At 38.5% G+C, this 14,143-nt stretch overlaps 1 protein-coding gene across 4 annotated transcripts in view; it reads right to left on the bottom strand.

Moving 5' to 3' along the window:
- Positions 1-14,143, bottom strand: part of phc2a (polyhomeotic homolog 2a) — a 47,251-nt gene that overhangs the window by 17,172 nt on the left and 15,936 nt on the right. For 2 of the 4 annotated variants that reach the window (XM_079849262.1, XM_079849260.1), the window contains exons 2-7: positions 9,497-9,713; positions 7,607-7,750; positions 4,388-4,465; positions 4,017-4,178; positions 2,848-2,982; positions 2,438-2,750 (exon numbers count right to left, since the gene is read on the bottom strand). In XM_079849262.1, the coding sequence (XP_079705388.1) occupies positions 2,438-2,750; positions 2,848-2,982; positions 4,017-4,178; positions 4,388-4,465; positions 7,607-7,750; positions 9,497-9,649 (985 nt within the window). In that variant the 5' untranslated portion in view covers positions 9,650-9,713. Of the gene's footprint in view, positions 1-2,437; positions 2,751-2,847; positions 2,983-4,016; positions 4,182-4,387; positions 4,466-7,606; positions 7,751-9,496; positions 9,714-14,143 lie in introns of all 4 variants that reach the window. The other 2 variants (XM_079849261.1, XM_079849259.1) reach the window with 1 other exon arrangement.

Consider the following 14,143-nt stretch of genomic DNA (forward strand, 5'->3'; position numbering starts at 1 on the left):
TAAACAGTTTTAAAAAAGCGCAGAAGCTTTTTTCCTCTGACTGACAATTGATTACAGTCCTAAAGTGAAGGGGGTGGTCTCTGCTCATGTACAGACGTTATTGGTCTCCGAAGGAAAAACTCTCCTAATCATTGTTCATTACAGCTGATCAAAGAATATGTGGGTCCACAATCTCAAGCTTGATCAAAACACTTCATGGAGGCCCAACACTTCAATTCTGCAGTGGTCACTCCAAAAAAGGTCTGGTCTTTCTTAGGATTCTCTCCAGTTGTGTTCCAAATACTTTGAGTTTCATGCTCCTGGCTATGTGCTTTTCTTGTCTAATGAATTCCTTATGAAGAAAACATGGCCAATGCAAGAGTGAGCCATTCAACACACCATTTACATTTACCAATTGGTCTCTTTATAGATTCTTCCTCTCTAAATTTAGGATATCCACCAAGATTTACCATAATAACAGGTCTTCATTTAGGAGCTACTGGAACTGGGTGATGTTTAAACTGCTATTTGTAGGTTCATGAAACTCTGTTAAGCAATGAATGTGTAAAGAAAAACATACTGATGGATGGTGTTGCCAGTAAGTACTGACCCTTCTCACTGCTCCAGTGGTTTCTTTGGCATTGTCTCTAGCTGTTATGTGTGGATATTGATGCTTGAACCCTCTCTGTCAAGCTTTCATGACAGGAAATGGTCAGGACCTTACCACATACATAGAAACACACACCCACAAATAACACATTAGCCCACTCGTGGTTTCCATTTGTATCAGATTGAAGTGGTCTACTGAAGGCTTACACAGGACATATTCTTGTGTTCGAAAAGAGAATGGAGCAGAGCAGTGTTTTTTTTTAAGATGTGTTTTTACAGGTGTAACTGATTGATCTCAGTGTTTTTTTAATTTAGTGTTTTTAAAGATTAACTTAAGTGAGTGTTAGATAATGGCAAAGGTAATCTTAATGTAAAACTAGGAAAAATAAGCATGTTCAAATAAGTATCCACTGTTGAACTATGCTGATTCATTTAATTATAAAAAAATCTCTAATACGTTACTGACATGGCATACTGACATAAGCCTACTGAGAATGCAATTCAGTAATGTTAATAAATTGTTAATGTAGCCTATATTACTAAATGAATGGCAGATATTCAGGGATCACATTACCAGCATATCACTTTACTAGCATGTGGGGTAAATTGTGTCGTTGAACCAAAAAAGCTGAACATCTGTCTCAGTGATAAGGATATCCTTTCAGAGAAGCCTGGCTTTGGAGGGCTCAAACAAATAGAGAATCCCACCAGCCACACATGCACACAAAGCCGGTGTGCAATCGTGAAATACTGCTCAAGACTGGTGCCACAGCAACCCGACACCCTGTTTAATGCTCAAGGCCAGATGTCCCACTCACTTGAGCTTTTCTTGTTGCTTTGCTTGCACTCCTCCATTATTGAGACAATCTAGACGGTACACACTTTCACTGGATCCTCCCCTCGCTGCTTGCATGTTAAGACCAGTGTTATTTTAGTATCACTAGCTATATTTCCATCCAAAGTTGCGAATTTAACTTATGCACAAAATTGGAAAATCGCATTAAAACAATTGTGAATAAAGCAGCGTTTCCATCCCATGTATAATACAACATTGTCACTTCCTCTGTAATTGGCACAAAATATCAGCAATAAAAATGGAAATTGCTGCAATCGGGGAAGAAACTGTGGCTATTTTTTCCTCCATCATAAATGACTTGCGTCTCAGAGCGTGCAGACGGAACGCAATAATAGATCTGTCATGTTGTCTCGAGTTCAGATGCCTGGTTTTTGGGAACGCAATCATGTGAGTGAGGGAATTAAACCAAATCATTTTGAAGACAGACTTTGGCTCAGGCATTTCAGATGATCAATCCAACATCTGAGATGAAATTGGTCCGTAGGTTAGTCCAATCACAAACACTGGCAAAGTCACGTGAGGTTTTTGTTGTGCATCGAGGGATTTGTTGGATAAATGTGTTTCCATCGTAGTTTATGAGCATGTCTTATTGGATACATACAAATGCGCATACATTTTTACGGCATTTTAGAATTTATGCGCATCTTGGCATTTCCATCTAGAGTTTTTTGTGTGTTTTTATGCAATATTATGTGCGTATAAAAGGTGAATACTATTACAGTTTTTAATTATACTTCGAATCAGTTTTTATATTTTCTGTTTTCAGTTTAATTTGAAAGTTTTTGTAAATGTATTTTATTTTAGCTTTAGTTATCTTAGTAGATCAAGTTGTCAAGAAATGTTGTCCTCCTAGCAGAAATAAAATATGTTTTTTTAATATATATATTTTAAGTTAAAATTCACTTTATTTCAAGTTACAAAAATGTTTTTAATGGCTCCAGTTTTAGTTTACTATAATAACCCTGGTTGAGACACAGCAACCGGATGGCCTACCTGTGCTGATGAGAGGATGGCCCGCCACTGAGGTCACATTGGGACACAAGTTCAGCTCCCGTGTTGTGAGGTCACTGGTTTTGTCGTTTTTTCCCATAGTCTCTAAGGGGGTCTCTGCAGGACAGCCCTTTGCAGCAGCTCCCTGAGAGTTCGGCTCCACTCCAGGACTCTTCAGTCGGGCCACCTGCTGGCTAGTCAAAGTAATCTGCGCTGATGCCCCGGGGGACTGTTTCACATTTAGGCTCTGTAACTGAGACTGAGAGAGGGAGGAAGTGAGCACCCCCTGCTGGCCACGGAGAGCCAAGTTCTGCACCTAAGCGGAGAGGGATAAAAGCGATTTTGGAGTGGCAAAAAAAACATGATATTGGTATAGATGTACTTCAAGTCAGGCTGATGTATGTTAGGATTACCTGTCCACTGATGGGCGGCGTATTGATTGACTGAACTGTTGTGACTGAGGCAGTTGGGGTGAAGATAAGCTGAGGGGACAAAGGAACAGCTCGTCCTAGGCTCCTAGCTACTTGCACAAGATTAGTTTGCTGTGCCTGGAAATCACACCAAAAATGGTTGCTTTATCTGAATGTATGAGTCACATTTATATAACGAATACTAGGCTTTCAAATTTGACATCAGAGAAAGCACTTGAGCCATTTTTAGCTGTTTTAGTGCTGAAAAGACTTCATTTCGAATTCTGGCAAATCTCAAACAGCTCATTTACTGCTAATCAGTACCCAGCCAAAAAGAGAAAACAGAGTTTTAGAGAAAATAGAGTCTATGTGCCAGTGAAAACATTACATTTTGGTCACCATCCCGACTCTTATTGGGTTTTTTTAAAGAGCTGCAGCTGTGCCATATTTAAAAATCCAAGGCCAAATGAAAACGATGTTGTAAGATGGTAAGTATGAATAAAACACACACACACACACACACATACACACACACACACACACACACACACACACACACACCGACAAACACACACACACACACACACATACATAGGCAATGCCAAAATGGCAATTATTTTTTCCATTTCAAGAAAAATACTATTTATTCATGAGGAAATCTTGGAGAAGAATATCCATTAGGTGTGCATTTGACTGTGCTTATAACCAACACTACAGTGAGAGCTGCCATTAGGGAACTGAAATGATCCGTTTATACAGTATAGAATTAGAATTGGGACCACTCCACAATTCTACACAAAAACAAATCATGTGCTTACTTAATTAAAGGGTTAGTTCACCCAAAAATGAAAATTATTCCATAATTTGCTCACCCTCAAGTCGTATTCTAGGTGATATGACTTTCTTCTTTCAGCCAAACACAATCAGAGTTATATTAAAAAATATTATTGTTATAGTTATATAGTTCCATCATTATATCCATCATTCTCCAGGAAAGTATGTCATATTGGAGCAAAAATTTATTAAAATAAAATAAAACAATGGGTTATTTTTAATCAAATAAAACGGGTTATGTTTAATCTATGCTCATTATAATCAGCATTATGTAAAAACAAGTCTTTATTTAGAAAGCACATTTGTAATTGTGGTTGTGCGCGTGTAAGAGGATTTACCATCTGAGCTCGTAAATACATCTGTGCTTGGCTGGCGGTGAGTGTGGGTGTGGAGGAGTTTCCCAGCAGAACGGCCTGTTGGGCAATGCAGACTGGAACAGAGCTCCCATTCTGGGCTCGACTGATCAAATGAGCTGCCGCTGGGGATGTGGCCAGGTTTATCTGCTTCAACAAAGAAAAAATCTTAATCAGCATAATAAATCATATTCTTAACCAAAGCCTTATGATCACATTAAGCCAGTTAAGTTAAGGAAGCCACCATTATGTACATAAAAAAGTGGTTACATGTAAGTAATACCCACTGCCATTTTTTTCTGTAGCACTGCAGACTTGTTGAGTGAGATATCAGTGTCAGCTTTAATAATACTTACAGTGGTTTGGGAGGCCACAGTCTGCTGGGATGTAGTGCCATTCAGATTACAGCTTTGTCTTCCTGCCACTATACTAGCCTATGGGGAATGAGTGAATGCCGGAGAGAAAGAGTGGTAAAAGAGTCAAACCCAGCACTCATTAATCAATAACAACAACACTGAGCAAGAGAGAGAGAGAGAGGCAGAAAACAGATCCCTCGTTCCCACAGCCTGCCACTCAACACTACAACCACACAATACATTCAACTCTACTGTATTCCCCAAAGGGATTTCCATTCTGTGGATATCCAAATTAGGTTAATCTTTAAAAATACAAAAAGGTCATTATTTGTTAACTGTTTCCAAATAAATTATTTGTGCAGATGCAGGGTATCTATTCAGTGCACTCTCAGCATGTACCCATCAAGAGTCTTTCAGTGTTCAGCAGTAAAAAAAAATATATATACAGTGAGGAAAATAAGTATTTGAACACCCTGCTATTTTGCAAGTTCTCCCACTTAGAAATCATGGAGGGGTCTGAAATTGTCATCGGTGCATGTCCACTGTGAGAGACATAATCTAAAAAAAAAAATCCAGAAATCACAATGTATGATTTTTTAACTATTTATTTGTATGATACAGCTGCAAATAAGTATTTGAACACCTGAGAAAATCAATGTTAATATTTGGTACAGTAGCCTTTGTTTGCAATTACAGAGGTCAAACATTTCCTGTAGTTTTTCACCAGGTTTGCACACACTGCAGGAGGGATTTTGGCCCACTCCTCCACACAAATCTTCTCTAGATCAGTCAGGTTTCTGGGCTGTCGCTGAGAAACACAGAGTTTGAGCTCCCTCCAAAGATTCTCTATTGGGTTTAGGTCTGGAGACTGGCTAGGCCACGCCAGAACCTTGATATGCTTCTTACAGAGCCACTCCTTGGTTATCCTGGCTGTGTGCTTCGGGTCATTGTCATGTTGGAAGACCCAGCCTCGACCCATCTTTAATGCTCTAACTGAGGGAAGGAGGTTGTTCCCCAAAATCTTGCAATACATGGCCCCGGTCATCCTCTCCTTAATACAGTGCAGTCGCCCTGTCCCATGTGCAGAAAAACACCCCCAAAGCATGATGCTACCACCCCCATGCTTCACAGTAGGGATGGTGTTCTTGGGATGGTACTCATAATTCTTCTTCCTCCAAACACGTTTAGTGGAATTATGACTAAAAAGTTCTATTTTGGTCTCATCTGACCACATGACTTTCTCCCATGACTCCTCTGGATCATCCAAATGGTCATTGGCAAACTTAAGACGGGCCTTGACATGTGCTGGTTTAAGCAGGGGAACCTTCCGTGCCATGCATGATTTCAAACCATGACGTCTTAGTGTATTATCAACAGTAAACTTGGAAACGGTGGTCCCAGCTCTTTTCAGGTCATTGACCAGCTCCTCCCGTGTAGTTCTGGGCTGATTTCTCACCTTTCTTAGGATCATTGAGACCCCACGAGGTGAGATCTTGCATGGAGCCCCAGTCCGAGGGAGATTGACAGTCATGTTTAGCTTCTTCCATTTTCTAATGATTGCTCCAACAGTGGACCTTTTTTCACCAAGCTGCTTGGCAATTTCCCCGTAGCCCTTTCCAGCCTTGTGGAGGTGTACAATTTTGTCTCTAGTGTCTTTGGACAGCTCTTTGGTCTTGGCCATGTTAGTAGTTGGATTCTTACTGATTGTATGGAGTGGACAGGTGTCCTTATGCAGCTAACGACCTCAAACAGGTGCATCTAATTTAGGATAATAAATGGAGTGGAGGTGGACATTTTAAAGGCAGACTAACAGGTCTTTGAGGGTCAGAATTCTAGCTGATAGACAGGTGTTCAAATACTTATTTGCAGCTGTATCATACAAATAAATAGTTAAAAAAGCATTTTTTTTTTTTTTTTAGATTATGTCTCTCACAGTGGACATGCACCTACGATGACAATTTCAGACCCCTCCATGATTTCCAAGTGGAAACTATTTAAAAAATAGCAGGGTGTTCAAATACTTATTTTCCTCACTGTATATATATATATATATATATATATATATATATATATATATATATAAACATTGTAATTATTTGATAGTTTTATAATTAGTGTTCTTAATTTCACTTTCCATTTTTTTGCAATGTTCCTTTATTGCATAATAGTTTCGTAATGACATCATCCTCCAGGAAATGATATAATTTTGGTGCGAAATTAACAGTTTTAGCAATATATCTGATGAATTATGAGATATTTGTGGTAATAATTGGTTTGATTTTGGATAATTCACATAAATCTCAAAATTTCAAAAGTTAGTTAAAAATATCTAAATTAACTTCAAGTTTAAACCCTCATTTAACCTAACTGTCAATTGCTCACTTAGCAATGGTTTAGTTCTTTAATTCACAGCAATAAGACACTCAAAAAATAATTGAAGCGAAGCTTGACATGCTGGACAAAAATATGAATCAAATAGTTTCTTGGTTAAGAATTGCTTGTTCCTCTTGGTTTCCTCAAATGTGGCTCTGCCAGAGCAGATTTTTGTTAAAAAAACATGCCTCTGGCCATTGCAAGAAATCCCACATCAATACTTGTCACAAGAGATGAATGACCCTCCACAATTCGTAAAGACACATGTGTGATTTTCATTAGACCTCATGTGCTTTAATCCAATTTCTTTATCTTCACACAGCATTGTATTTTAACCACTACCTGACTATCTTCAGATACAGACAGTAAACCACTATCTGACACAAGCATGCACATTTATGTACTTAGTAGAAAGTACTTATAGAAAAAAACACTTGATCAAACATTAAGACAATAATTAGTATGTTAGACGGGAGGATTATTTCAAGGAAATATAATGTACCAGCATCAATTATGCATTGTCAATAAGCTTGATCAAGCATTTAAAGGATGCATATGTTGATGTACAGTGGGCTCCAAAAGCCTGATTCAAATTTTAATTTGAACCTGGAAATAAATAGAAAGATTTTGAAAACTATAAGACACATTTGTGACACTGATCAATTGTACAGATGGTCAGTTGAAAATGTTCTTTGCATCATTCTCAAATCATGCCAGAAAACATGCTCATTTGGTTTTAGACAAACTGATGGAGTTCATGCAGCTCGGGTGCTGCTGTTATTAAAGCAAATATTTTTGTAATGGCTTTTGGGGCCCACTGTGTATGTCTATGGCATATATGCCCACCTGCTGCACTGCAGCCAGACTCAGGTGCTGTTGCTGTAGTGCTGCGGTCTGAAGCATGAGGTGTTGTTGTTGAGCTGCATACATCTGCTGTAGATACTGAGCTGCCGCTGAGCTGGGCTGCCTGTTCAAGGCCTGCTGGATGACCTGAGTAAGATGAGATGGGATGGTATGATTAAATCAACATGTGAATAATATTCTTCCCCAGTCTTCTAAGTCCTCTAGAGGGCGCATATTATTTATGATGTATTTTACACCACAGAGGTGTAAAGAAAAACACTTCTCATTGTATCATGTGCAACCAGCAGAAAGAATGACTGTAGCGTCCCGTTTGTAAACACAGAGGGTCACTGGGTGCGCTCCAGCACGGCTGCATGCCTGAGTCATGACATGGCATGTGGGGTCACCGCCATCCATCACAGCAGCCTGACAGCATGACTACATTCCCTTCAGAGCTAAAGTACTCCACCTAATATGATCTGTACACACTGTCTTCAGGGCAATCAATCTGAGAATGAACTCTGGATAAAAGCGGCTGCTAAACAAATAAATGAAACATGGTAAAATTAAGATTAACTAAGATTGATAAATGCTGCAGAAGTATTGTTCACTGTAAGTTCATGTTAATTAATGTAGTTAATAGTTCACCCAAAAATGAAAATTCTGTCATCATTTACTCACCCTCATGTTGTTCCAAACCTGTATGAATTTCTTTCTTCTGTTGAACACAAATAAGTTATTGTGAAGTATGTCAGTAACCAAACAGTTGATGGACCCCATTGACTTACATAGTATTTTTCTTCATACTATGGAAGTCAATGGGGCCCATCAACTGTTTGGTTACCCATATTCTCCAAAACATCTTCTTTTGTGTTCAGCAGAAGAAATTCATCCAGGTTTGAAACAACATAAGGGTGAGTAAATGATGACAGAATTTTAATTTTGGGATGAACTATCCCTTTAACTATATTAGTTAGCATGAACTTTATTAACCTTATTAATCTTAGTTAATCTTAATTTTAACATTTACTAAAATTTCTAAAATCAAAAGTTGTATCTGTTAAAATTAGTGAATGCACTGTGAACTAACATGAACAATTGTTTTTCTATTAACTAACATTCACAAGAATGAATAAATGCTGTAAAAATATATTGCTCATTGTTAGCTCATGTATATATATATACACTATATATTATAATAATTTCTACAGTGTACTTAAGGGAGGAGCTTAATTTTAACTTGTTCAAGAAATAGGCACTATGCAGTTTTGTCCCTTAACACAGATTGGGGATAGATATTCTTAAAACAAATCTAAAAATATATTTTTTTTTACTTTATTATTAAAAAAGCAAGCTTACATGTCTCACAGTCTCTTATATAATATCAACATGTTTAACAATGTACGTACCGCCAAAAGAAAATTGATTTATCCCTATGAGGGACCAAATGTTGAGCTCTCTTAAATCCAGCTCAGTGTGATCAGTGGTACCCATAGACTGTAAAAGGTGGTACCCCATACTACCATTCAAATTTAGCTGACATCAGAGGTCCTGTTATCTGCAGCCAATCACTGCTGGTCAGCTGTGGACTCAATCTAATGCATAGAGTTCTGCATTATCACTGAGCATATTCAAGGATACTGGAGAATAAGTCTTTATATTGCACTAAAATTGTTATATCTGTTAAAATAATACTGTGTTAATAAAAAAACATCACTAAATACAGATGTGACAAAAGAAGAGCACCACATTAATGATGAATGAGACCCTCAAGGTTGATTGATTATATACGTGGTTGCTGCACATAGCCTGTAGATGGCGCCAGAGGATAATGCAAATTTATGGGGAATATGAAGTTGCAATAGACTGACTGTGACTGAGATTTCTTTCTACCTGAACGGTCTGTCTGTCCGTGATTCCTCCATAGACTGATATCTGAGGCACAGCCTGCTGTCTGCCGGAGGAGTTTGATATGGTGGAGGCTGAGGTGGTGTTGGGGATGGTGACACTGGCACTGGAGGCCACGCTGCCCTGCTCCTTCTCCATAAGGAGCCTCCGCCTGCCTGTATTCGATCCACGGCTACTGTCGATCCTTCACTCTCCCCTCCAGCTGAGAAAGACAGAACAGCAACAATGCTGAAAGCCAGTCTTGTAAAACACCCATACTGTACACAGATCTCTCTCTTTCTGGATGTAATTCAACTGTGGACTCTGATCAATATGCCAATGGCATATTCATACAGTCAGTGTTTGGGATTGACATCCATATATAATAACAGACAGGGGCGAAGCAGCCATTTTTAAAGTGGGTGGACACAGCTGGAAGATATCACAGTGGAAGATATCACAGAATGATCCCACGTAACACGTGTCGTATATCCCACGTTTTCTGGGGGTGTACAATAGAGTTTGTTAAAAAAAAGAAAATAGAACAAAAAAGATGCAATTTAATGTAGCCCATTATTTAGAGAAAATCCTAACCTTGGCCGTTGGTCTTCTGTGCACGGCTGCTTACTGGCTTGGCTGATTAACGCCGCAGTTCACTCCGACTCGCTCAGAAAAAGCACACAAGTTGTGAGAAATCAAGATGAATGAAATACAACACCTAGAAATTCCAAAAAAAAAGTATCTGTGTACTTTCTTCACTAAGTAGAATATCTCCAGACCGGAGCTCCGGTTGACTGTCAGATTGACATAAGTGAACGCAATAACTTCTTATTGAGATGAACACAACGGATATACTCACCTCAGAGAAGAAAGTACTTAGATTTCACATTTTCCTTAGTCTTGATTGAAGTTCACAACGTGTGTGCCTTTTCTGAGCGAGTCAGAGTGAACTGCGGCGCTATTAGCATCTTACTGAACGTGCACGTCACACAGCTGTGCACAGAAGACCAACGGGTCAGGTCAGGATTTTATTAATAACATACATAAAATATACGTCACATGTAACATCAGACTATTCTGTGATACTTTTGCTTCTTTTTAAAAAGGTTTAATGCTGCTCTATTTGATTCACTGTTATTATTTGGACGAGTGTGAGCGGAACATTTAAAAAAAAATCTCCTTTTGTGTTTCGAAAAAGAAAGAAGGGCATACGGCAATAGAACAACACCAGGGTGAGTAAATGATGATTGATGACTAAATTTTCATTTTAGGGGTGAACTAACCCTTTAAGGACATAGACAGCAGCAGGTTTAATAGGCTGCTGTCACTTTAAGACCTAATGCATTAATCCAATATTATATTAATTTTCTCCAAACTGTTTACATTCATTTTAGGCACAACATAATTGTGTATTTGACCATTCAAGTGCACTGAATTAAAAAATACTGTATATAATGATGTGCACAGATAATTATTTTATTTTTTAACACTGCAACATTCTGTAAAAAAAAGAAAAAGAAAGAAAGAATTTTTAACATCATTACATCCTCTTTATCAGTCCAACATGTCAATAACTTTTAAGTAGCTTACTGTTCTGTAAGAGATAACAGCCTAGCTTTCCTACACACCAGTTACAGTTAAGATAGAACATAGTAGTAATGAACTATAATGTAAAATTCCCAGAATGACAAATAAAAAAAGACAACGAATACGAGCAAAACAATGACACTCACTTGTAAGCTAAATGTTAGTTCTCGCGATAGCCGCAAATAGGCCTATATCAAATTTTAATGAACTATTTTGAATGCAATTAGAAGTGCACCATTTGGACCTCAATACTGATGGGAGTAGCTCAGGACAGCGACTGAATCTAAAATCGTCGAATGACACAGATATCCCCGTCTCTGTGAGTTATTAAAATCACACATGAAATCACACAACACTCGCGTGTGCAGCGCAAACGCTCGCAGTAACAAAATAGCAAAGTGCGGTTCTGTTTACACCACAGGTCTAGAGAAATTGCAGTTCTGAGTTTTAAAAGATAAATGTCTGATTTCGATTATAAAATGTGATTGTCACTTTCGTTAATACATTAGTGTAAAAGTGTATATCGCTCTAGGCCTATTCAACCCAAGTACGATACGGCTGTCGGCCGTCCACAGAGTAGGCTAAGTTCTGTTTATTATAGAAACGCTGCAGTGACTAAAAACCATATTCTGCTGCTTTGTGAAAGTGGCCTGTATGTGTTTGTGTACACATGTATGAGTATGCGTCCATACATTCCAGTCCAATGCTATTTTGGATTTAATGCCTTATTTATTTATTTATTTGATCACAAATTATATGATAATAGTTTCATTAAAATTTTTAAGGGGATGCACAATACTAAATTATGATATTTCCCGAAAAGGCGTTAATTATTTTCATCCTATGGCTGATAACTGATTGATTCTATTTTGCCAAAATCTATTAAAAATGAAACGCTATAATCTTAAATCAACCAAGTGAATTTAGGCACCACCACATTATAATGTACAGTGTGAGAAATGGGCATTAATTTTGAGATTTGCTAAAGATTACACTTAACAGTATTAATAAATGAGTGATTTTACAGATTAAGTGAAGTATTAGATGATGGCAAAGGTCATCTAAATTTAAAAATATGGGAAATGAGCATGATAATTTGTTTCACAAGCTACTTTCAAAGCTACGAACAGCTTCACTCAGACTACCTGCAAATAACTCAGCTCTCCGCTACCCTGAGGGGAGATCAGCGTTGAATCAATCACAGACTCTCACCTGTTTCTAATAAACTTTAGTGGATTGCTGTGTTAAACATCCTGCAATAAATATCCATGTCGCTCTCACAGTAAGTCCCATCTGACAGGATCACGATTTAATCCGTGCAGACAGGTCCTTTTCACCACTAAATACTCATATTTTGAATTCTCACTGAAAGTGACAGCTTAGTTTGTTGGATGATTTTGCAGTTCTTGGCGGCCTAACTGTAACACCTCTCAGAATTGCAGGCCTCAGTTCTTTTATGATCCACATGCCCACGCCAGCTCCAGTAGCTCTGAACAAATGTGAAGACTGAATGGCTGGAACAACATAACGCAGTCATGACGTCATCAGCACCAGAGGCAGCTTTGATCCATCTTGGGGATCTCATGGACCATGAGATCCCCAGATGTATCAACAAGCTGATCTCTGCTGAAAGCATAATTAATGCTTTGATTTCCACTCAGGTAAAACTGTTTTTGTGTCTTTGGAATGCATTTGATAACGCCACACTTGAAATGGTGATTTTCTAATTTAGGTGTAGTCAAGCATGTGACAAGCCAGTTATATGCCAAAAGCAAATCTGCACTTGAAATGACAGAAAGATTACATTCTCAGAACTATGGCCAATGTTCTGTAAAGGTTCTCTCAGAGCTACAGACAAAACATTATTGCAGTAAGTCTTTCAGTGTTAACAGGTTAAACAATATTTACATTTTTAAAATCTGCCCCAAGGTCTCTTTTTTTAAAAGTTGAACTACTTTAATTTTTGTAACGCCATGTCATGCGTGAGTCACAACAAAAGATGCGAGAAATGAGCGCAGCCACCAAAGATGTCCGCCTAGAGCATGTTTACATGGACAAACAATGAGAAATCAGCATAGTGCAATGCAAAAATGTGTTTTGTGTGAACCGCCCCCTTTCAACATAGAATTGTTTGCTGAACATTCCACGGACATTTTAACTGCAGCTGATTTATTAACTCGTGGATTTAGATAATAAAACTGTTAGGAGGGAACTAAAAAAAAAAAAACAGTAAAAACAGCTCACAAGCCAAAACCGAATCAGTTGCACTGTACTCACTCAGATAGTCTGACAGCTTCCACCATAACTTGTGACAGGATACAACTAGCGGCGAGGAGAATCCAACCTCTGACTCTTCTCTGGACCAGAACTCCTCCCATCACAGATGACTGGGACCCAATAATGTCATTAAACAAACACACATCAAAGGCTGCTGTAGGGGAAATGAGGTGGGGTTTTCTTTTTGGGGGCTGGGAGGACACTTGTTGGTCAAAATAAACCCAGCCTCACTTCCTTTACTCAGCCGAGGAACAGCTAGACCAATAGCGAGGCTGCTGATACACAATGACCAAATGGGAGATATCCTCTTCTGTAGAGCAATACACCTGCTGTTATACGTCTAACACGTTTAGAAGGCCCTAAAATCTCACATTTTGATTTTTTTTGCGTTTGTTTGGGTGTACATTAAGAGAAAAAAGTACCACAGCGATATTTTCTATTATGACTCTACTGATGATATAGAAGTCATCAGAATACATTTGTGAAATTTGTTTGATCCCACTTAACCTTCCATTAGATGTGGAATCTTTCAAGGACATATAAAAGCTTAATACACTCCATTCTCCATTACCTTGAAAGAGAGACTCGTCCTCTCTTTGTCATCCCCCCCCCCCCCCCTCCATCTCCTCTCCTCTAATTATTTCACTGGCTAACAGCAAACTACACATTATTCTACTCAATTTGCTCTCTAGTCTGCATTAGAGCCCTCCTCACCATACACCTCTGCAGCTAACCGAACGTCCAGTGCCATCATCAGCCGAGTAACCTGCCCACAAAACCCTTTCACAT

This window comes from Squalius cephalus, assembly GCF_949319135.1.
Source record: "Squalius cephalus genome assembly, chromosome: 18".
Classification (NCBI taxonomy): Eukaryota; Metazoa; Chordata; class Actinopteri; order Cypriniformes; family Leuciscidae; genus Squalius; species Squalius cephalus.